General features: G+C 48.3%; 3 protein-coding genes across 8 annotated transcripts in view; 2 read left to right on the top strand and 1 right to left on the bottom strand.

The window, feature by feature from the left end:
• The first annotated feature begins 372 nt into the window (after window positions 1-372).
• LOC125711487 (protein FAM131A-like) lies at window positions 373-13,667 on the top strand. 3 transcript variants are annotated; one of them, XM_048980398.1, is made up of 6 exons: window positions 1,512-3,917; window positions 5,743-5,980; window positions 7,590-7,683; window positions 7,788-7,970; window positions 9,457-9,588; window positions 10,976-13,667. In XM_048980398.1, the coding sequence occupies exons 3-6, from the start codon at window positions 7,614-7,616 to the stop codon at window positions 11,431-11,433; spliced, it is 843 nt and encodes a 280-aa protein (XP_048836355.1). In that variant the 5' UTR covers window positions 1,512-3,917; window positions 5,743-5,980; window positions 7,590-7,613; the 3' UTR covers window positions 11,434-13,667. The 3 variants fall into 3 exon arrangements, with proteins under 3 accessions (XP_048836357.1, XP_048836355.1, XP_048836354.1); XM_048980400.1 differs by lacking the exons at window positions 1,512-3,917; window positions 5,743-5,980 and adding an exon at window positions 373-571; XM_048980397.1 differs by having other exon boundaries at window positions 1,512-5,980.
• On the top strand, window positions 13,663-17,517 carry LOC125711993 (heat shock protein beta-7-like). The gene is made up of 3 exons (XM_048981566.1): window positions 13,663-16,074; window positions 17,122-17,219; window positions 17,323-17,517. Exons 1-3 carry the CDS (start codon window positions 15,894-15,896, stop codon window positions 17,515-17,517), a joined length of 474 nt encoding a protein of 157 aa, XP_048837523.1. The 5' UTR covers window positions 13,663-15,893.
• A 1,930-nt stretch (window positions 17,518-19,447) lies between these two features.
• The window catches only part of clcn2c (chloride channel 2c), a 47,180-nt gene continuing 42,949 nt past the window's right edge, over window positions 19,448-23,678 (bottom strand). For all 4 annotated transcript variants that reach the window (XM_048980381.1, XM_048980379.1, XM_048980382.1 and 1 more), the window contains one exon: window positions 19,448-23,317. In XM_048980381.1, the coding sequence (XP_048836338.1) occupies window positions 23,123-23,317 (195 nt within the window). In that variant the 3' untranslated portion in view covers window positions 19,448-23,122. The remainder of the gene's footprint in view (window positions 23,318-23,678) is intronic.

Raw genomic sequence — 23,678 nt, 5'->3', positions numbered from 1 at the left:
TATAATATAGGCAGAGATAAGTGAGCGCGCTGTTAAATAAATAATAATATATATATTTAAAAAAATCACAAAACAAGACGGGATCCAAGTGACTGGATTTCTCAGCACTGTGTCCATTTCCTCACTGAAGTGGTCGAGACATCGACAAAGGAAGACGAAAAAGACTTCAGTCCATGAGGTATGCTTAGATAGGCTTGCGGAAAGGATGAGATCATGTTGAATTTACGAAATAAACAGATTTGTGATTACATAATATTGATAATGGGCTGTTGCGGATAGAAAAGCGCTCTTGGTAAGACGCCTTCTGTGATTTAACCCAGCGTAGGCGCAGCGCCCAGGCACAATTTACGGATCGCATCCGAGCAGGTAAGTGAGACGGCGACGGCGCTCCGCCCGGCTGTGCTGCGCCAAAGCAGCCTTTGCCAAGGAGGCATACGGTGTTGGGGTATCGGCGCGTCGGGGGCAAGGCCGGTGCGAAAGGCGAGTTTAACGGTAGCAGAGGGAGCCGTTTGGTGCCGGCCGACGTTGTGAACTAGCGCTTTGGCTGCAACAACGGGACCTGCCGTTAAAGGTAAGGCGGTTCTTCTGCAAAGTGCTGGAACACTAATTCGCTTGTTTACCACGAGCTGTGGTGAAATGCGTGCTTTGCCGTCCCAGCGGTTCAGCGGATCCGAAATGCGGGATGAAACGCGAAAGGACAGCGTGCGAACGGAGCCTGCGCGTATATGACCCGCAGCCCGCAGCGGCTGGCAGCTGCCAAGCGCGCTTCTCTGGTGACACCCCCATGCCCTGTAATATTGCTCTTCACAATTTCCCCATTAATCTTGCATTAGCTAGCATCAGATTTATCTCCCGGGCCAGGGCTGCACAACTCCTTATTCATCGGTGTGATAACCGATCAGATGCCAACTTCTGATGCCAACATCATCTCTCAGTCAAACGACCAGTCCGTTTTAGAGCCCCGACAAATAACCGGATTTATTTCCACTGCTTTAAAAGCCAGTCATTTGCTCGGCCTTTAAGGTACTTCAAAAGACTGATTATAAAGGGCATCACTCTATATTTCACTCCGCAACTCTCTTGTCTCTCTTGCTTTTGTCCAAAACGTAAGGGACAAGGGCGAAGATAGGCTGTAAATTGCCAGAGATGTACTCGTTCACTTTCGAGCGGACGCAGCGAGCCTGCATGCGGTAACGTTACAAGTATCCCCCTTTCGCTGCCCACTTCTCAGCTTATATGTGCAACGTTAGTAATTTGATCCTCCCCAAAGGCTCGAGAAGTGCTTTCCCATAAGAGGGTTCTTTTACTGGTGTGGGATTAAGATTACCCCGAGGGCACTGGCACACAGTCGGCAGTGCTCCGAGCACAGTGGCGACCGGCGCTGGATTTTGATGCTTAATGATTTAATGTTTAATGCCCTTTCTGTCCTCCTGGGAGGAAAGGCTTATCATGTGTATATTCGTCTTTTCAGCCTTAGAGCCCCTCCGTCGCCGCAGTCCCGGTGAGCTCACCTCCACCCAGTTCTCCCAGTTTGCGCACCGGTGCGGGAAGTCGCGCGCAGGAACGGCTCCGTCGCCGTTTCCATGACGACCGAGCGAGCAGTTCCAAGGGACCGGACGCGGCCGCTAGCCACCCGCGAGCGCTGCCCTTTGCCGCGTGGAGGCGTGTAAGCGGGAGCTGCCGCGTTGAAAAAGGTGACGCACGGAGATGGAGGTACGGTCACAGCACCAGTGCTGGACCGCTAACGGCGCATACCCCTGGAGAGGCAAGCAGATAAGCTGCTGCAGGAACAGCTGCTGTAATTGACCGCATTGTGTACGGTTATTGCTCTTATATATGTATATCTCATGCCTGTACGCACTTGTTGAATTCAATAGAAGACAATGAGAATAACCTTTTACATTTTTCCGATTTTGTTATCGTTACCTTGTCTATGAATTTGCATAGTGCTCTGTAGATTCAGTTATAGGAAATGGCCCTGTGGCCTCTGTCCATTTCATCTCAGCGCGTGAAATGTGTTCATGAAAAGTCATCAGTGGCATTTCCAGGGTTATGTGGATGCATGGAATAAATAACCATAAACACTGACCAACCTTTAGTACACTGTCTGTATTGGTAATTACTTGCTAACTTTCAGTGATGTAGTTTCAGCAACAGTTGGATTCCCATCGTCATGGAAACATGAACTGAAGTGTGTAGGCTGTTGCTTAGCTGGTTGTGTAAGTTCAGGCGTGATATCTAAAATATAAATCGGTGCTGTGTATGAACAATGACACATTAAACCTGGATCACTGGGTCACATGACAAAGTTCTTCTTTGGGTCATAACACAGAATTGACCACAAACCCTTTAAAATGCCTCATTTTATGGACAGAAAACACAAAATGCTACTAACCCACATGCTGGATATTAGGTAACCAAATCTGAGCAACTATTTCTGAGTTCTCTGCGCGTGGGAAACCTTCAATGAGGTTTCAAGGCGAAGCAGACTATAGGGTTATGTATTTAATCTGGCAAGATATTATGGGTTGTTTTCGGAGATGAATGGTGACAGTTTCTGCTGACCTGTAACTTTCCGGGATTACCTTGGAACCATTATCTTCACCTGAACATTTAAGTAAATGTTATGTATTTAACCTGAACACATGTGAAATGTTTTTGTTTGGCAGAATAACTGCAGTATAGCGTGGCAGAAGTTGTCAGGAGATATAAGAACAGCAGAGAGATGGAGCTGGGTGTCATGAAAAAAACCAACTGCAAGGTCTTTAGGGAGGGGAAGTGTTTATCAGAACGAAGTCTTAGGAATTCTGTACCCATGTCTTCTTAAATCTTCCTGTGTTGGGGCATCCCTTCTTGTAGCCCAAGGGAGGTTTCTTCTCCAGTGTTTGCTAGTTCCTCGTGTAGTTAAAATGAGACGGAGGACTCTGCTGAAGGCGCGGCAGAAACTGCATTGTGCTGGGCACAGATCTGCCATTTGGTCTGCATGTCTAAGGATTGTATTATTGGCGCGGTGCTTTATGACGGCATTGGTCATCTGCGTGAAGACTCCCTCTACTGAGAGGAGCCGCTGACACGAACCGTCACTCTGTCCGTGAGATTTCACATGCATACACAAAATGTGCCTCCATATCTTTCGGCTACAAAGGAATCCGTTCCTTCAAAGGTCTGTGCCAGCATATAGCGGAGAATGGGAGGTCAGTGCTGGGGTCGTGTGCCCCTGTGATTTCTGGACTTTTACTCTAAATTCCTGTCCAGCGATCTTTCCGTGTCCAGACAGATCCTTGGAGTGATAATGTTGCTTTGATCCTTTATTCTATCTAGTTTTGTGAACGTGCCTGCAGGCGCTGGACTATTTTGTCACACAAACACACTGCAATCTTGTCATTTTTACAAATTCCAAGCTGTATTTTATAAAAACATAGATAGGTATCCTTAACTCTAATTTCTCTCCGCGTTTCTCATACACCTAAAAGACGAATGCCGTGGAATACTTCAAACATTCAAAAAAAAATTTAATTGACCACGATCCTGAAAGTAAACAGATGAAGAATAAAAAATAAATTAACTGAGCTCCTGAAAACTGTGTCAGACGCCAATACATGTGTGACACATTAAACTAGATCTAAAATAACCATAAATGATTTTTATTAGCTTAACATCAGGGTGGAATAGTGGCTCTCGCGGACAGGGTTTGAGGTTTGAATTATGGAGTTTGAATGTTACCGCTGTATCTCGTCCCGCAGTCATATGGTTAGGCGAACCTGCATACCTAAATTGCCTGTGGTGAGTGTGTGTGCAGCCTACGATGGATCATTATCCCATCCAGGGTGTTGCCCAGCCTTGTCCCTTGTGCCTCGTACTGCCTGGGATAGGCTCCACACGGCCCTGCTTAGGATGCATCGATGGGAATACATTTTGTAAGTCTTACATTTATTTATGAAGTGAATTATTTTGAACGTACGGAAGTAGCGCTAATGCAGCAGTACAGGGTCCCGCCTGCGCTTGTGCGCAGTCCTGCTTACAGCAGAGGCTGTACGGCCTTGTGTTCTGAGAAACACGATACGTGCATGGCGGCAGAAACTGGAGAATCACCGACGGAAGCGAACTCACTATTTCAGGAAGCGAAGCAGAAAATGATTTTCTCAGTCTTTCCTGGTTTAATAATTACTTAATTAACCAAATCTATTTGCGTCGTTAATTTCGGTTTGGGTTCTCCATTCTATTTTATTAAATATTCACCAGTTAGTTTTCTAATTATTCGTAAGTCATTCAAGGTAATTAGCAATTAATTTTTAATACGGTTTCCAAGCGAAATAATCATGGCACAGGGAACAATATTTTTTTTTCTTCAACTAAATGCAATTTAATAACCTTATAACGGAGATTTGGATGGTTGATTTTTATGCAGGTATCGATTTTATTACTGTGACATATCGGTTGCCTACCGTCACGTAGGCTACCTGGCTTGCATGCAGTGTTCTGTACGCCGCAATGCTGTATAAGTTACGAACTACCATAACGCCGGCAGTCATGCTCTCCGTTACATTGTTGACTTAAAAGCACAGCGCCAAGTCCGTTTTTAAACGCAATTTCGTTTGCATTGAATGCATTTCTGGAATATAGTAATTTCCTAAACGAAAAAAGTAAAAATCCAGTTACGCTATAGGCTATTACCGACTACAGACAAATTAAAAATATCTTGTTCATGAAGCTGACGAGTTCAAGAGAATGACAGCTTCTTATACCGATTCTTAAAAAGTATAGATGTTTGTATCACCTTTAACCTGTTTTTACTTAATCTAGCAGGATCTACAAGGCTCGATCAAATTGCTTTAATAGGCATGTTTATTAGCATTATGTATGGTATTTGCCAGTGCTTGAAGTATGAAAAAAAACAGGTTTCGTTACTCACCTTGTTATTCACTATTAGTAGGTTATGAGAGGTCCCGGTACGCAAGAAACGTTCCCGGTACTTTGAAGAGAAAGACAAAGAGGTACCGGTACTTCCTACCGATGAGTACTGGCCCACTTCAAGCACTCGTATTTGCTCATATAATTACATTTGTGCATTTGTACCCTATTTTTTTTATCTTCAAAAACGGTGTAGCCTACATTTTATTTGCTTATTTTTTGTAGGAAAGAGTAGATATTTAACCGCAATGACGGGAAACAACCTGCTGGAATTGAGAGCGCACCAGGATCTTCGCGGCGTAGCATGCACGACTTGAAGACATTAAGCAGCCGTGCGCTTGTTTAATATCTGATGGGCCTCTTTTAATCATTGCAATTAAAGCAGGTGAATCTGTGAATTAATTGACTGATTTTTCAGGTGGTTATGCGTGTGGACGACTTTTCCACTATATTCTAGCCGTATTTGCTTGTATAAAGAAAGCACTCTGCACGGAGGAGCTGAGGAGGGGACGAGCAATACAGACTCGCAGTCAGCAGCCGCGAGCATCCTGCTCTGCATGTGACGTCACTTACAAATCATCGCGTATCCTGGGAGAAATCGTCCCATGGTGACCGGTTGCCATAGAAATGTACCTTTAGTGGAAAGTTGGGCAGCTAATATCCGCTTCACGATGCAAACGGGTACAGGGGAGGAGGATGAGTGTCGGTAAAACGGGGTTCTATGCAAAAGCTTCGCAAAGGGGCGTTGTCACCACCGAGAAAGACATTGTGGATTTATGTTTTTGTTGTCTATTCCCACCTGTTTTTTGCTGAAATCTCTCTTTACATTAGTGTTACTACTCGCACTGTGATATTCCGACGCTGATCACATATCGACCATCGGGGAGCGTCGTTTTCGTCACCCGGGAGCTGTCCGTGTCCTGAAGGTGGTAGGGGGTCTGGCGAGTCGGCCACCCCGCTGCTGCGATGCTCCGATGGGGGAATCGGTTCGTCACTTTGGAAATGCGTGAAGCATACGAGTGTGCGGTGCGCTGCTTTTAAACGTCTTTTAGTTAACAGGAATGAGCAGGTTAGTATGTTTTATTATAACAATGAGAATGTAAAACAGCTGTAATTATTAGGCTTTATTAGTTGTGCGCTTTTTTGATACCATTGTGCATTTAAAATACTGTAGTTCAGGATTTGTATGGTTATACATTTGTATGGGTATTGAGACACCAGTATGAGCATAAATTTGCTTATGTATGGTATGGACATGTATGTTTAGGGGAGTGGGGGGTTGGGTGGGGGGGGGGGGGTGAGTCTAGACAGAACACACTGGCTGTCCCTCCCCAGGACAGTTGGCTTCATTTGTGGGAGCCTCGTAAGCCTCACAGTGCACCAGTGTGGGAGGGACAGTAATGTCACTCCTGGCAGGCCTGTGATTGTCTGTGTTTATGGCACTTGGCAGTGAAGCAAACATCCAATCTGGTACTTCGGGATAATGAGCAAACCTGTGGCCGTCCTCATCAAGGAGATGCACTCGGGTTATTTAAGGAAATCACAAGAAAAGGATGAGAAATGCAATGAAAGTGCAGCTGCCAGCATCTGCCTGTGTGACTGTGAGAAGTGGGCCCGCTTCCCCCTCTCCTCTCCTCTCCTGTTCTTTCCTCTCATCTTGTCCTTTCTCCTCTCCTCCCTTCTCCCCTCTCATTTGTATGATCTCCTTTCCTCTCTTTCCCCCTCATTCTCTCTCCTCTCCTATTCTGTCCTCTTTTCCCCCTCATCTTGTCCCTTCTCTCCTCCTTTCTGTCCTCATCTCCCTTCTTCTTTCTGATCTCCTCTCCTTTACTCCCCTCTCTTCACCTTCCTCTTCTTTCTTCCTCCCCTTCATCTTGTTCCTTCTCCTCTCATCTCCTCCCCTCTCTCCTCTGCTCTCTACTCATCCCTCTCCTCCTCTCCTTTTCTTTCCTGCTCTCCTCTCATCTCTCTTCTCCTCTCCCCCTTCTCCCCAATTCTCTCCCTTCACCTCTTATCTGAACTCTTCCCCTCTCCTCCACGCTACTCTCCTTTCCCGCTGCCCGATCTTGCACTCTCTCCTCTCCTTTCTCTCTACTTCTCCCCTCTCTCCTCTCCTCCCTCCTCATTTCACCCCTTCTCCTCCTTGCTGCTTGAGCATCGGTATTGTGTGTGTATACATGTTTTACTTTGACTGGAAAGGTCTTTATGTACCAAATGAGCACTGCTATCAGTTATCTGTGCATGTCAGCTGTTCCTGTACTCATATCCCAACTGGCATCATAATCATTGACATGTTTGGATTCCACAGCACATCATTCTGATTGGCAGCCGTAGGGCAGCAGAGACACAAACACAAACCATACAGCTCGGAATTGGGCTCAGTCAGTTACATTATGGCTTCTGTCCACAGCCATTAGTGTTTATATTGTATTTACAGCAAGATGTTTGGTTGATGCTTCTTTCCGAATGATCTTGCCTAAATTTGACCTCTTCGGACTGGGATGCTTTTACCAGAGAACCAGCAGCACGTTTCCACTGGGGACAGTCGTCCTTCTCCAGCTCCATGACCTTATACCCATGCTGCCTATTGCCAATCTTTTGTTAGCTGTGTCACACCTTTGTCTTGTCTTGGAACGAACAGTCATAGTTACCTTCTTGTCACCGTCCATCTCTTGCAGGTAGATGCTGATGCTTGGGTCAACATGTTGCCAAAATCGAGGAGAGCGTTAACCATTCAGGAGATCGCGGCGTTGGCCAGGTCATCGTTACACGGTAAGTCCACGCTGAGACCCGTCTACGCACAGACACAGACGCACATTGTCGCTCATCACTTTCATCTTTCTGTGAGCTGCAAGCTGCATGTTTCTTCTCCGCAGGTATCTCACAGGTGGTGAAGGACCATGTGACCAAGCCGACCGCCATGGCTCAGGGCCGGGTGGCCCACCTGATCGAGTGGAAGGGCTGGTGCAAGCCCACCGACTCACCCGTGGCCCTCGAATCGGACTTCAACTCCTACTCCGACCTGACAGAGGGAGAGCAGGAAGCGAGATTTGCTGCAGGTTGGCTTCAGAATAGATAGACACACACTCGCCGACTGCATCTAGCAATACTGACTCGGGCTCCTTCCACAACAGTCATTTCGGGCTGACCTGACACTACCCCATGCCTGGGCCCCCGGGGAGGGTCCCAGTGACCCTATTCCACCTGGATAGCCCTGATTCTTTTCGGTACCTTTTCACATGATTGATGAATCATAGTTTGTCTCTCCAGATGAAAAATAGCTCTGTGCTCGTTGAAGGACACAAACCCTTTCCGCCATGCCAAGGTCACAGCCCTGAGAGGGGAGTCTTCACATGTGCAGCTGGAAATCGGTTCCAGACCCAGTTAGGGAAGTAAGATCCAACAGCATTTCCTTTCTGGAGTTGCTTTGCTTAACCCCTTGGCTGCCACCAGGGGTGTAGTTAGAGATTAATGGATGTGGGGTTTTACTTGGGGGGCCAGTGGCAAACATATAATGTACAAAGTTATTCAGAATACATTTATATGGGGGAGGCTAAGAAACATTTTAGGGGGGGGGGGCTAAGCCTCACGATGCCCCAGGCCACCATGCTCTCTGCCGGCGGCGTCTGTGCTCATCATCACGTGCTTTTAGTGCCTCTGTTTTTCTGTCCTTCTGCATATATTAACCAAGTGAGCCTCTGCCTCGCTCACCATGTTTGTTAAAACAAGCTACAGACTGATCTGAACAGGCTTTAATTTGGTGCATTTTTGTCAGCAGACTCCCAAGGTTAATGTGCACCAGCCTCGTCCCACTGCCATGGCGCTGTTGCCAGCATACATTCTCACCCTTCTCACTGTAATTGTGGGCCCATCCTGATAGGTTCGGTCTCCCTGTCTGTCCTGCTGTTTCACTTCTCCCTCCCACCTCAGTAACACAAACCGCATAAGCCCTCCTGTTTGAGTGAAGGTCCTTCTCCTCTGAAGAGCTTCGCAGTGCTTATAGAGCGTGTGCAGTACCCACTGAACCCTCTCCAGAGGGGACTGCAGCTTTCTAAAGTCAGGCATCTGGACGGACGTCCCTCCCGTTTGAGTGAAGGTCCTTCTCCTTTGAAGAGCTTCGCAGTGCTTATAGAGCGTGTGCAGTACCCACAGAACCCTCTCCAGAGGGGACTGCAGCTTTCTAGAGTCAGGCATCTGGACGGACGGCCCTCCTGTTTGAGTGAAGGTCCTTCTCCTCTGAAGAGCTTCGCAGTGCTTATAGAGCGTGTGCAGTACCCACAGAACCCTCTCCAGAGGGGACTGCAGCTTTCTAGAGTCAGGCATCTGGATGGACGGCCCTCCTGTCGGGTCCTATCAGAGCGGAGCCAGCAGGCACAGGAGGGAAGGGCGAGTGTGTGCGTGTGGTCTCAGCATCTGTAGGTCCTTTCAGAGGCCGTTGTGGGAAATGGAAGGAACAAGGAAATGGAGGAGGGGGCCCAGTCAGAGCCCGGAGTAAATTTTCCTCTCTGGGGAGTCCGCCTTACTCTCCTGCCTCCCTTTCTCCAGGCGTAGCCGAGCAGTTCGCCATTGCGGAGGCAAAGCTACGGGCATGGTCGTCTGTGGATGGAGAGGACTCCAATGACGAGTCTTATGATGAAGACTACCCCCCCAATGACACAGCCCATACAGCTCAAACAGGTGATCTCTCTCTCTCTCTCTCTCTCTCTCTCTCTCTCTCGCGCACAAGGTGGGGGGAGGAGAGCTGACAGCCAATCACATCCCGTGTGTCATAGCCACACTCCTTTAGCAGTGAGGGAGATGCGAACCCAATGACAATTCGACCAGTAAGGAAGAGGGAGGCTGCATTGTAACTCTGTCTGTGGGTGTCTCTGCTCCATTCGGTCTAATTCAGGGGCTGGAAACCTCACAGGGAAAAACTTAAAGCTGCTACTTTTAAATAGCCGTCAAAGCAGTTATATAAAGATAGAGAGAGAAAATAAACTGCATCTAAGAGCACAATTCAGTATTTTGTGCTGGTTTTGTAAATGCATTTTCCAGAACAGGAAGGCAGTTAAACTTATGAGAGGTGAATGTGAATATCTAGTTACATGGAGAAAGCAAAACATTTTTCAGAGACGGAAAGTAGGGCAGTGGGACAGTAAGTGTGTGTATATGTATCTGCCTGGGTGTGTGTGAGAGAGTGTGTATATATATCTGTGTGTGTGTGTGTGTGTGTGTGTGTGTGTGTGTCTATCCATCTGAGCCTCTGTGGGACTGTGTGTGTTTCTGAGTGTACTGGTCTGTCCAGGTGTCTTTCTGTCTGTCTGTTATATCTCTGTCAGTCAGTCACTCAGTCTCAGTGGACCTATATCACAAAGCAGGATTTCTTGCTTGACCGGGTAACTTCGCGGATTTCAGGTAGTCTGGGCTAAATGTAAGTGAAAGAAGATAATGTCTATTTAAACCTGGCTACCTTAAATCTGACATGTTACCCAGTTAAGCAAGAAATCCAGCTTTGTGAAACAGGTTCGATGTTTGTGTTCGTCTGTTTTATTTATCTGGTTCTATCTGTGTCGGTCTCATTACCTGCGTCTGTCTGTCTGCGTTTGTGTTCATCTGTTTTTTGTCTGTCTGCCTGGGTGTATCTGTCTGTCTCTTGGTTTATATATTTAACTTGTTTTTATCTGCCTCTGTCTGTTTCCCTGTCTGTCTGTTTACCCTGTTTTCATCTGAGTCTGTCTGCCTGTGTTTCTGTTTATTTGGTTTTATCTGTGACTCTCACTCTATGTTTTTATTCCTCTGTTTTTTTTCTGTCTGCTTGAGTGTCTGTATCTGTCTGTTGGTTTATGTGTTTGAGCTGTAATTATCTGTCTGTCTTTCTGCCTGAGTGTGTCTATCTGTTTGTGTTTATCTGTTTAATCTGTTTTTATCTGTCTCTGTCTGCTTGCCTGTCTGTGTCTGTCCATTTCTGTCTGTTTTATCTGTTTTTATCTCTCTGATTGTCTGTCTGCATATGTGTAGTTATAAAGGAAAGCGCAGCGATACCTTCTGTAACTCAGTCTCCTAACAATTTGCTCCCCCACAGACACCGTGTCGTACCCCCCGTACCTGCGAGACCTCCTGCACAGCCAGGGCCTTCAGCCGGGAGGTGAGAGTGGCTCCCCAGATGCCCTTTACTCCAGCCTGTGCAGCCTGGAAGACCTCCCACTGCTGAGGGGTCCCGGAGGACCCCAGACCACACCCGCCGACCTGGCCGCTAAGATCCTGGGGGTGCTGCAGGGCCTCCAAAGGGCTGACTGCGCCTTCCGCTCCCTGGGCCGCTCCACCCGCGACGACTCCTCCTGCGCCTCCTGCTCCGAATCCTTTCTCTCCCCTGAGGAAGAGGAGCTGGCCTGCGAGGACTATGATAGCGTCTGCCCGGGCTATGCAGGCCACAGGAGGGTCTCAGACGTGGCGTCGTCCGGGGTCGTGTCCTTGGACGAGGAAGATGAGTTGGAGGTGGAGGAAGATGAGGTCGAGAGGAAGAGTGATCCGGGAAACTAGAGACATCACTTTCCTGTCCTTGCGTTCGGTCCTGTCCCCCTCTGGTCTGTGCTGCTCTGCGAAATCTTCTTGGCATGTTTCTTAGACCTCCCCCCCTTCTTAAAAATGCCCCCCACAGGCCTTCATCCCCCTTGCCTGGTTTGATATTTATCGGTATATATTTTGTCTTGAGGCGTGTGAACAATCTTCCTACCGCTGTGGGACGTCTGCTGCCTTGAGCTGGAACCCTGAGCCAGCGGGTTTTGAAGCAAGGGCTTTGGGGGAGCAAGCGACAGAAAGGGGGGTGGGACGGAATCCGTTTTGCATGTGTGGTCATGTGGGCTGCCTGGGTGTTAGGCCCTGTTTATAATAATGCCTGTTGTGTACCCCGACCCATCCAAGTTACTCATCGTCAGCCAGACTTCGCGACCACCCAGCCCGAAACCCTCCTCAGCATGGCTACCTGTGAACCTGCAGATCAAAAAGAAAGTGCTGGAAAACTCTGAAGCTGGGAAGATGGTGTCTTTTAAAGCTGTTTCGTTGCTGCATTTGCTGTCTGGTTTCTATCATTGGACGGGGATCCCCGTCGCTGCGGCAGGCCGCTGCTGTCGGATCGATAGGGAATTTTCTCCCGGGTTGCCGCTAACAGAATATCGGGTATCCCTTCAGCGCTAGGAATGCAAAGTTTGATTTTTAAAAAGAGAACAAGAAAAAGACAAAAAAAGACAAACACTAGTTTTCAGTGACGCAGTAAAGAGGTAAATTCTGTCTCAGAGTTTCTCTATTTTTGTACGACGTCGTCTGGCTTTCGTTCCTTTGACTGTGTTTGTTTTTTGCACGACACGTCTGCCAATTTTTCCATGCGTGACATTGCTCTGCTGAAAAGGCAGCAATGAAGAGAAATGTGTGTTTTTTTTTAAGGGACGAGTGACACGGTTTGTCACTCTCTCCGTTGTATCTTGGGCTGAGAGCATGCGTGCGTTCTTTCAGGAGGCTTCTGTCTCTAGAACCTTCTTTACTGGTCATGTCTGCCTGCTTCTTCTCTATATTCATTCTGCTGTTGTCCTGCACACTCGTTTCTGTCCTCCTCCGTCAGTCAAGTGACCTCGGCATTCAAACTCTACCCTATTTTTAAGATGTCAGACATACGGCAGCCTGTTCTGTCAGTCCCAGTACAGATCATCCATCAGTTTCAAAATCAAACAGGCAGACTGGAGGCTAGATTTCAACCATTGTGTGTCCTTCTAAACCGTCTCTGAAACCCCAATGATTGCGATTTGAAAGACCAGCAAGCTTCTCACAAAGACTGTCAATCACAAACTCAGGAAGTCCCACCCACATAGAGTGGCTGTTCCAGTGCCATTTCCTCCATCCATCCACGTTTTCAAGCTTGGTTCCAGCGACGAAATGGAGGGAGCCTGTTTCTTGGACTCCACAGCCGAGTCGTCTCCCTTGGATTCAGATTGACCCTGAACGGAGCTGAAGAGAACTGTAGTTTCCATGACTATTCTGGGTGTAGAACCAGTCCTCCTCCTGGTGCTACATGAAACAGGGTAAATATGTGGGAGAAGAGTAAGGGGGGAGGGGAGGAGAGTGGAAATGGACTACTGCCCTTGCTGGAGTAGACACCGACCTTTCTGTCCTACGACTCAGTGAATGTTTCCTCATGAACCAGCACGCGTGTGTTTGCGTGAATGCATCAAAAGTGTTTTGATTTTTTTGCGGGTGTGATTATTAAAGAGATCAGAGGGACCATACAGTGCTATAGATACACACCCGATCGCATGTTCTGCACCTGGGGAGGCCGCACCGCTACAGTGTGGCTCGCAGTAAAGAGGAAAAAAAAATCTCTGCTGTTTCTTCTGAGTGTTTTGCTGTAACTCTGTGTCCTTGCTGTGTTTGTGAAGGACTACGTGCATGTTGGACTCGCTCCTTAATTTCCTTTGCTAGGGCTCTACAGTTCCCACACGTGGGCCGTCTCGAGTGATTTTCTGGGCATTAGCAGAGCAGTGTTTAACCTGCAACTCTCATTCTCCCGTCGAGCTTGGGGTTCAAGCGTCAGAGAAGATAATGAGGCGGATCTTGGTGAAGAAAGACTTCTTCAGATTTTGTAAAGAGTCATATTTTTGTAAGAAGGAAAATGAGGCTGTAAGATGTTTTTGAGAAGAGAGTCGGTCTAACTCAGGTTCATCTTGATCTCGGTGCCTTCATCCCTGAATTACCCGCCCCCCCCTTCCTGATTTCCCTCCCCCCCCCCCAAATGATGCCAGGTCAGTGATGAGAGATCAGATGTGCCGGAAGGTTCCGATTGTGCGAGGTGTTCCCGTGTCCCGCGTTCGTCCGCACCAGGGGATATGAGTACGAGCTGCACCAGGGCACCTTCCGGGAGCGGAGGACAGCTGCAGGAGAGGGCGGCTGGGTTTTACCTCTGCGAGCAAGCAATCAGAGAGACTTATGAGGCTGACCGTTAGACGGAAGGGCACGAATCAGTCACGGAGGGAGAGAGAGGGAGAGAGAGAGAGAGAGAGAGAGCTCATGCTCTGCCTTGTTTTTCACTTCTTCCGCTCGTCCCCTGTAGCCGGAAGACAAGTGCAAACCTGGCAAACACTCCAGGACTCCTTGAAAATCATCTGCTTGACAGAGTCATTTTTTTTTTCTTTGGTTTGTTTCGTTCTTCTTCCCGGCTGCTAACTGGCGCAGTGGGGCACGGCTGGCCCCAACAGGCTACGCGGGGGCGCCGTCCTGCGTTTCCGCAGCAATTTGTGACATTGGGCGCTTCTCTGAGAGATGGCATGCGTGTTTATGTGTTGGGGGTGGCTGCTTCTATAAAAAGCCATCACATATTTGTCGCACAGTGAACCTGAGGGCGGGGTGGGACCGGTCACCCCTCTAACCTCGTTTAGGCCTGTGTAAATTTGAGAGAATGTAGATAATGCTGTCCACTGATACGTTCCTGAGAGTGACCCCCACCTACTTCACAGGCATGTCCACCAGAGCCTGAAATTCCATGACAAACAGAAGAAATTTATTGACATTGTACACCTCCATGTGTCTGTTGCTCTGTGTGTCAGTCTGTATTGGCTGAGGCCTAGAATCTTTCTCTCCAACAGAGATGTGTGAACATCGCAATCCAGACTCGGCACAGCTTACGGCCGATTTCTGCTTTCGGGCGATGGTCTGAGGAGCATGCAGTAAGGCACCTCCTCTCCACACTCACAAGTGCCGCCCTAACTTTCATCCTCTGCCCTCTGTCTTAGCCCCACGTGTCTGACCCACCGTGACACAGAGAGGGAAGGTCATTCAGTATCACGTTCGCTGACCATCCAGTCTCAATGAAGTTCAGCTTTAGGTTCGGCTGATATACCAGGGTGCCAACCCGCTCTAGTTATGACTTGTTACAGTCCTGGTTATAAGAATAGGACTGGCTTAATCTCCTAACCATCCACACGGTCTGAATTAGCCCTGAAGAGCATGTCCTTTAGCTCAAAGCCGAGGACCGTTGTCCATTTCGACCTTCTGCCCGAGCTCTGAGACTGGCAGCAGGAGGCACCTTGACACTCACAGCGCCACATGGCACCCTTTCCAATCCTGGTCACTGTGAGTCTTGACCTTTGACCTCTTCTCTGCCTATTCCTACCATTCATTTCCTGGTGATTTAACTGGTTGATTGTCAATGACTGGTTGGTTCTCCTTTGATTGCCTCCCTGTTTTTGGCTTCTGTCTCTAACATTTGGAATTTACTGGTACTTAATTTGTAAATGAAGGGTCTATGTTGCATCACCTGCCTTGATTTGAAGTTATGAATAAAATCATTGATGTTATTTTCACCTCCTTGAAGCGTCTGTTTGATCATGCAGAGGAATGCCAGTTGCCCAATTGTGAGTTTAATGGTCACCCAGTGTACTTTAGCCAAATTGTTGACCTACCACAGAACTGATACCAGATAAATGTTTCCAGTTCAGTTGTTGGGTGTGACAGGAAGTAGCAACGAATGATGGAACCTGCAGTGAAACGTAACACAAGCCAAGAGAGACAAGGAGTCACGATAAATCTGAGTGAACCCTGTCCACATCACAAGGATCTTGCTCATTTAGTGTCATTATGAAGACTAAGGCAGTGTAGGCGGCCCACTAAACTACCACCCCCATCCATAAAGCCCCAACCCCCCTAAGGCTGACAGCTTACCTCAGACATCCCTGGACCCCAAATTCCTCCTAATCTCTGAGTGGGAGATCTGCTGCTTCCACTTGCTATCAGCTTTTCTGTTACTAAAGGGGTACTCGTGAGAATGGATGGCCTATTATGGAGACGGACCCACCGTGCCTGACTGATATCCCAGAATGCACTGAGTGTAGGTGGGCGTGGGTGAGATAGCAGCCGCTGACATGTCTCGCGGCTCTCACAGTGTCCGTGCGTGAGTGGGATACTGCGGGTCTGTGACTCCACGGTCCAACGGCAAAGCCTCGTCTCTCCGCAGCGGCATGGCAACCTTCAGCGGCTCCATATCCCGCTCCAGCCGCTACAGCAGCAGCTCTGTTCGGGCGGAGTCTGGCTCCGGGGCCGGTTTGGCGTTCCAGCCGTACCTAGATGCTGGACGCCATAGGCTGCTTGGGAACGAGGGGACTGAAGATCATCTGGACCTGTCAGCATTCAGCCGCTGTGGTGAGTGTTTTGGGGGGTGGGGCGCGGATCTGGCTTCTGTCACCACCAGAAGAGCAGTTTTGGCATTTTGCGTTTCAGCATTTAAGCTGTCAGACGGCAGTGTTTCTTAACTCAGTCCTTGAGGACTCCCAGACAGTCTGCATTTTTGCTCCCTCACATCTCCCAACAGGCCTATAGCAGGTATTCAGGGTTCTTGATTGGCTGGGAGCTGGGAGGAAGCAAAAACATGGACTGTCCGGGGGGGGGGGTCCCTGAGAACTGTGTTGAACAACATCGTAGTATAGCGCATATTATATTCATATAGTATATATTCACTAACTGCATAGGTCACTGTGGCAGCAATATCCTTTAACTGATATCTACTTTCAACATAATATTTTGTGTTCTTTATCAGCCATGATACAACAATACAAATATAGAGATAGACGAGCATTGTTTGTGGTCTTCCTCAATAGATATTTAATGAAGTTTGATTATAAACACATCTGTGGCCTTTCTGAAAGATGAAAAGGAACGTGGAAATATGTCTGAGATTACAGAAGAGGTTAAGTGTTACTCAGAATGGTGCCCACAGTCATTCACACAGCTCTGGCCCCCACACCCTGTCTCCCCCAAGGCAGGACTCTGCTTTGACACATGGGCGATGAAAACAGTCAGAAGTTCGGATGAAATGAAATTATCCTTAATTTTTGCATTTGACTTGGATTGTTTTAATTTGCCCATAAACACAGATACAAGTGAGAGTGAAGCTAGGAGTCAGAGTACAGGGTCAGACACTCATTGAGTAGCAATGGATCATTTTTCAGGGGGTTATGGGCAGTGGCTGTGGACGCCCTTGAAAGGTTGTTGGTTTGAATCCCTGCCCAGCGAAGTACCACTGAGGTACCTTATTGGCAAATTAGTGTTTTCTGAGTATGAGGGAACTCTTCATCATGCCTCCTAGGATGTACCTTGAAGATGTACGTTTAGGGTGCACCTTCACAGTGTGCCAAGCCCTCCATGCATGGGACATTGCTGAGCTGAGCTGTCCTGCCCCCCCTTCTGCAGGCTCGTCCTACAGCGTGTCAGCTGACGTCAGCCAGTTTGAGCCCGGGGACGTGGTGGTGTTGGCCTTCAATTGCTGTGTGGTCATCCATGCTGAAAAGGTAGGGGCAGCCTGTAACCCCCATTACCCCAGCCTTGGGCGTTTCCTCCCTCCTAATGTCCCTGTCCAACCTTGTCCCGGTCCGGGCTCTGCTCTGCCCCCAGGTGGCAGATGACGGTAGCGTCAGCGACACCTTCACTCACAGGAGCCAGCTTCCTGAGGACATGGACCCCCTGACGGTCAGCAGTACCTTAACAGCCCAGGGGATTCTGGTGGTGAGCGTGAGGAAGAGGAGCAGCCAGCAGGACCATGACCGTGACCCCCCCCCTCCAGCCTACTGCGCTTACGGCCATGTATAACACCCCCCCCACCCCCACACTCATTCCTACAGCTGTGTTTGAAAAACTTAATTAAAAGTGTTTATAAACGTTCCCAGCTCAATGCGTTCTTGCTTTCAAACCCACAAACTCATTTAATGGACATTAATCCCAAAGTCAAGTCAGTGCGTCTACAGATGGGCAAACTGCTGGAACACAAAGGCCGTCCGTGCACTTACAACTGCAGTTTTGTCATCCTTTGTCGTCTACGTCATCCTTAGATGCCTGCAATGCCAGAGATAATCATGCTCCGTTTTCACTAAACAATGTGCTTAATATTGCGACTTCAGGCTGGTAGGTGTGGCTGTGGTCCGCAAGTCGGAACCCACAGACACCTGATCTGGGTGGAAGGAGCGCAGCCCTCTGAGGTTCTGTGGGATCTCATGAGCCGGGCCGGGCTGCACTTTCAAGGTAGCTAACGACAGCATTTCCACCCCGAGGCCCGACCCCTGTCGGAAGCCAGCACAAGAAATGTAGGAGACTGGATTGGGGAGCTGCGGCGAGTCGGCCGGTCAGTCGAGACAGAAATAAAAACGCGCTTGTAATGAGGACATGCTTGTCCAGATCGATGCGCGCGCCGATCTGCTGAGACAGAATTGCTCCGACACTCCAGTTTGAAGGAAGCTAACGAAATCCCATGCTTGTCAAATCCCATTTCCTCTGCACAAGCCCCGTCACTGCAAAGCGGACGATGGCCTGCAGAAGCAGCTGCAAACGAACTTCCACGGAAAGACCTCCTGCTGTTTATCTAATTTAAGCCTTATTTATGTCACTGCTGTTCATTTTCCAGCTACAAGTTTGCCCCCTATGAACGTTGAATAAATAAAGACCCATATAAGCCCTAAAAACATTATTTAGCCCAGCATACAGTATATGTAAGGTGTATATATGCATTCGGCCGGCACTAAATTATGTAAACTAGCAGTACCTGGTGGCGGCGGAGAACGATTCTCCCCCTTGAGTCTGGTTTCTCCCAAGGTTTCTTCCTCCTTCTCTTGGGGAACCCTTGCCACTGTTACCTCAGGCTGTCTCTCTGGGGACCTTGAGGCCGGGACTTTGCAAAGTGTTCTGTGACAGTACGCTGTGCGAGAAGCGTTACATAAATAAATTGCACTGAAGTGTACGTTTGAGGTCACGTCCTGGCAAGTGAGTAATCACCGAAACATGAAACCTCCTCAACCTTGTAATGAGGACGGATGGATGCGACTAATTGAGCAAGGTGAGGCCAAGACAGACTGACTCGCACACGCAGGCTGCTGGATTATGATTGGACATCTGCCGCAAATCCGGGAAACTCAACACCTGCCTCTACTCAACACCAGGAACCAGCTACCAGCCCCTAATCTTTTCCAGGAGGTACCCGCATCTACTCAACACCAGGAACCAGCTACCAGGCCATAACCTGCCTCCGGAGGGACCTGCCTCTACTCAACACCAGGAACCAGCTACCAGGCCATAACCTGCCTCCGGAGGGACCTGCCTCTACTCAACACCAGGAACCAGCTACCAGGCCATAACCTGCCTCCGGAGGGACCAGCCTCTACTCAACACCAGGAACCAGCTACCAGCCCCTAATCTTTTCCAGGAGGTACCCGCATCTAATCAACACCAGGAACCAACTACCAGGCCATAACCTGCCTCCGGAGTTACCCACATCTACACAACCTCAGGAACCAGCTACCAGGCCATAACCTGCCTCCGGAGGGACCTGCCTCTACTCAACACCAGGAACCAGCTACCGGGCCATAACCTGCCTCCGGAGGTACCCGCATCTACTCAACACCAGGAACCAGCTACCAGATCTGAACCGGCTTCCCCTGTAGGCACCTGCATCTGCGATTTCCCTGAAACATTCCCTGATGAGGTGCAAACACGTGACTGCCAATGTAGACACAACATCACAACACAAAGGTTCAACGTTTGTTAAAGCTTTATTTTTTCCCCGATATACAAAAATAAAATTAGTCAACCTCTCGTCTGTTCGACGCTGGCATGTACAGTATTTACAAGTTCAGGGTTAGAGCCCGACAGACAACCAGGCAGACAATACTAACACAAACGGCTGGAAAACAACATCCGCAGTCATTTATTTTATATTTACACATACATTATATATTCCATTTCTTTACAAAAATAAGGTTATCTTGTGTTCATGTCAAGTAATCGATTAAAATCTGGTTATAAAGTGAGATGAACGATCATTATTGCACAAATTTATTACCTAATAACAAATCAAATAAGAATTCCATGTTACCCTTGCTGATTAATACATTTTAATAAATATGCACCTGCCTTTTTAAGTTTGTGAGGAAATGTATGAATAACGGAGAGAAAAAAACGGTTAGAACGCTGTGATTCGGAGGCAGATGGGTATCAGCGAGGAGATTAAAGGCTTGCATCTATTCCAAGCATGCCCAGGTAGACCCAGGCTACACCCCGGGGGCACTTGGTGAAATGGATCTTGCACAAATTCTGTAGATGTTTGAGATGTGGATTCATGCTGTGCTGTGAGGTGTTAGGAGTCAAGGCATCCGGTGACTCCTCAGCAGATCGGGATGTTTACCGACAAAAGCCACGCGTTGTGGAAATGTGAGGTCAGTGCTGATTGCCAAGTGACGTGGAACCCAACACCGGGAAGCGCGGTAAAAAGGAAGCGAAACCCCACAATATAATTCAGTTACAGTGATTACAGAACATGTACCATAACACAGACAATAAAACATTTTCATTCCATATTTTTGGTTGCAAACGAAGGAACTGGCAACTTTGAATATCACATGCTCTAGGGAAAAACGATTCTTGGTCATGTTTGTAGCTTGGAAGGTGGTTTCCGTGTGGGTGTAATCTTACACCCAAAGAATTTCTGGTGAACACATCCTTTACCGGGAATCCCGGTAATGTGACAGAGCAGGGATGTGCAGGGGGAAAGCATGGAGTTATGTCCATGCATAGCAAGATCACAGGCTGGCAGGTCCACAGATTTGTTCATCCGAGTTAGACAGACAGATGGTAAGGGCATGGTTAGGCACACTTAAGGAAAGTCAGTGTTGCAATCAGAATGGCTGGGTGTCATGGCAACACGGAGACTGTCCTCCTTAGTATGGCTGGGCGTCATGGCAACACAGAGGCTTGTCCTCCTTAGTATGGCTGGGCGTCATGGTAACACGAAGGCTGTCTTCCTTAGTATGGCTGGACGTTATGGCAACGCGACACTGTGGCACCTTACGCATGGCTGGGTGTCACGGCAACATGGAGTCCTCCTTTAGTATGGCTGGGCGTCATGACAACACAGCACCGCATCATCTCATGTAAGGACGGGTGTCACGGAAAAACAGAAGATGAAGTTACAAAGAGAAAGACCAAGTCTTCTTAGAGCACAGGTGAGGTGTACAAGCTTGTAAGCCTGTGTAAACATTCAAGTGTGTGTACAAGGTACATATACAAGCAGAGGTCAATGGAGTAGATGATTATGACGTTGGAAAGATTTTAGTAACCCCCTCCCCATAAAATCATACACAAAGTAATGATTAACTCACCATATGGGTCTAAAATACACAGCAATTGTAGTGAGAAGTCAAGAATTGTCAATATTGAAATGTTTCTTTTACAGATTGGGTACATGACCACTACACATAAATTTAATTGGTTCATAACCTACTGATCTGTAATAGAATAATTATCAGTTAGTACCAAAGTTCCTCATAGCTAAAGCGTTCAAACACCTGGGTTAATTAAATTAGACAAAATTTGCATCTTTCCAAGTGCTGCATTAAAAACTATTAAAAAACTGAGTTGTACCAAGAAATGGTCCGTGTTTCATGTCCTGTGCATGACCCGGTTACCCAGGGTCAAGGGTCGTACCTTTGACTGGCTGCTTATGTCTCAGTCATGGTATCAAGCAGCTGACTGAGTTTCTTCCTGATTTTTTAAAATATATTGACTGCGTTTCAGTCTCCCTCTCTATAGGCTGGCTGCGTTTCAGTCTCCCTCTCTATAGGCTGGCTGCGTTTCAGTCTCCCTCTCTATAGGCTGGCTGCGTTTCAGTCTCCCTCTCTATAGGCTGGCTGCGTTTCAGTCTCCCTCTCTATAGGCTGGCTGCGTTTCAGTCTCCCTCTCTATAGGCTGGCTGCGTTTCAGTCTCCCTCTCTATAGATGGGCAGCGTTTCAGTCCTGGTATCTATGGATATTTAAGCTGGCTGAGTTTCAGTCATGTTTTTTTTTTTAATCTATTGGCTGTATTAGCTATTGTTTGGTCTGTATAGGCTGGCTGTGTTTCAATCATTCTCTCTATTGGCTGGCCATGTTTCAATCCCTTCCTCTATTGGCTGGCTGTGTTTCAACAAATCCAGACCAGACAGACCCAAGGCTACACTAGCCAGGCACTGGTTGCCATAGAGTCCCTAGGTAACTCCCCTATAGTGTGCAGCATGAGAGAAATGTGTCGAGAACAGAGAGAGGTGTTAATTACAGCCCCCATCCAGACAAACACACAGACAGTGTAATGACCAGTGAGAGTGAATGTGTGCATGTGTGCGTTTAGCAGAGACATTGAGCGAGATTAAGAAGGACCCCTAACATGGTTGGTTCCTGCTCCCTCCATCTTCAGGTTATTAAAAGCTAAATATAGAGAAGCGTCTTATTAAAATGAGTGTCAGCAGCCTGAGCCCGGAAGAGAATCCACCTTTCAGGTGGTAAGAAGGCTCTGTCTGGACTACGGCAGCTTCCACAATAAGTTAAAAAGTGCCAGAGGCCGATTTTGTGTTCTTACACCAACTTAAGAAAATAACTAGAGATCAGTGGTAAAAAAAAAAAAACACTTCCTAGCACCAACCGTGCTGAACACAGACACCCTCTTGTGCTTCCTGTAGAAACGGGAAAGGCTGCATGCATAGGTATGTGTGTGTGTGTGTGTGTGAGAGACAGAAAGGGCTGTGCTATGTGTGCCTTCTACCACACCACAAGGTGGCACTACGCAGGGCTCCCCCTGCGAACACGAGCACAGGATGCAGGAACCGCAGTGGAAAATTGGGGTGTGAGATGAGCAAGGATGGATTCTGGGTGGGATACATGTGAAGAAGAGGAAGAGGAATGTTGGCTGGAAGTACCACTGAACCCCAGGATGTGGAAGACAAGGTTCAGAGAAGAGCCTCCTGTGAGAAGACCAGATGTTCATCATGCACTCTTCTCAACACGAAGAGTGAAGTTTAAAAAATAATTCATTTCTACTGTTAAGACGCAAATAAAACTCCAGACATCACGCAAATCGTGTCCTCCACTCTCACACCTACACAGAGGTAGACACTCTCTCTTTGTCACTCTCTCTCTCTCTCTCACACACACACACACACACACACACACACTCCAGAGCAGCGAGTCCGAGATATGGGCTTATTCTCTCGCCTGGTCCCTCCATTCCCACCCAGGACAGGAAAGTCCAGTCAGTGTGGAAGCAGAATGGGATTCTGATTTGGGGAAGCTCTGATTGGAGGAGCCGGCAGAGAGCTTACGGAGTTCAGAGAGATCATGGCACTGACATTCTCTGGGGGCTGACATGCTCCTCCCAGCCCTCCCACCACCGCAGCCCCCCTCACTGCGACTTGTCCTCCGAATCCGAGGGGTGGTGTTCCCGCGGGAGCGCCAGGCTCCGGTGCCGGTCCCACAGCTTGTGCAGTTCTGTGGCTTCGGTCTCGCTGCTGCTGGTACCGCTGTCCCGGAAACTGGCCAGTGGGGGGCGTACCTTCACCCCCTTCACAGTCACCGAGCCCTCGATGGCTTTCCGTAGCTGTGGACAGAGGTGAAGCAGGGGTGAAGCAGGGGGTGAGTCAGGTGGCGTGGAGGCCTGGCAGGCCGGCGGAGCAGCACGAACACTGGCTAGCGGGGGCCGTCTAATGCGGTTTATTAATCCAGTTGCTGACGGCGACAGATTCCCCTCAGATCTGAGGAACAGTCACTGTGGGATTCTAAGAGAAGCTACAAATCGCTGTTTTGCAGAAGACCAGTCACGTAATCCTCAAAGATAAAGGCTCTCACATCGTCCTTCAACCATGAGCTTGTCGAGCCGTCCCCTCTAACAGGATGGTGCCCAGTTCCACTCCAACCCAAAACGCTACATCTCCCCAAGACGGACCCGTGGCCCATTAATC

The sequence above is a fragment of the Brienomyrus brachyistius genome, chromosome 17, assembly GCF_023856365.1.
Source record: "Brienomyrus brachyistius isolate T26 chromosome 17, BBRACH_0.4, whole genome shotgun sequence".
Lineage (NCBI taxonomy): Eukaryota > Metazoa > Chordata > Actinopteri > Osteoglossiformes > Mormyridae > Brienomyrus > Brienomyrus brachyistius.
Note: the sequence above shows the minus strand (reverse complement) of the source record. Positions and strands in the feature narration are given on the sequence as shown.

Coding starts and splice junctions, on each gene's coding strand:
- LOC125711487 (XM_048980400.1), top strand. CDS start 7,614: ATGTTGCCAAAATCGAGGAGAGCGTTAACCATTCAGGAGATCGCGGCG. Junction 7,971..9,456: donor GGAAGCGAGATTTGCTGCAG/GTTGGCTTCAGA, acceptor CCCTTTCTCCAG/GCGTAGCCGAGCAGTTCGCC. Junction 9,589..10,975: donor AGCCCATACAGCTCAAACAG/GTGATCTCTCTC, acceptor GCTCCCCCACAG/ACACCGTGTCGTACCCCCCG.
- LOC125711993 (XM_048981566.1), top strand. CDS start 15,894: ATGGCAACCTTCAGCGGCTCCATATCCCGCTCCAGCCGCTACAGCAGC. Junction 16,075..17,121: donor GTCAGCATTCAGCCGCTGTG/GTGAGTGTTTTG, acceptor CCCCTTCTGCAG/GCTCGTCCTACAGCGTGTCA. Junction 17,220..17,322: donor TGGTCATCCATGCTGAAAAG/GTAGGGGCAGCC, acceptor CTCTGCCCCCAG/GTGGCAGATGACGGTAGCGT.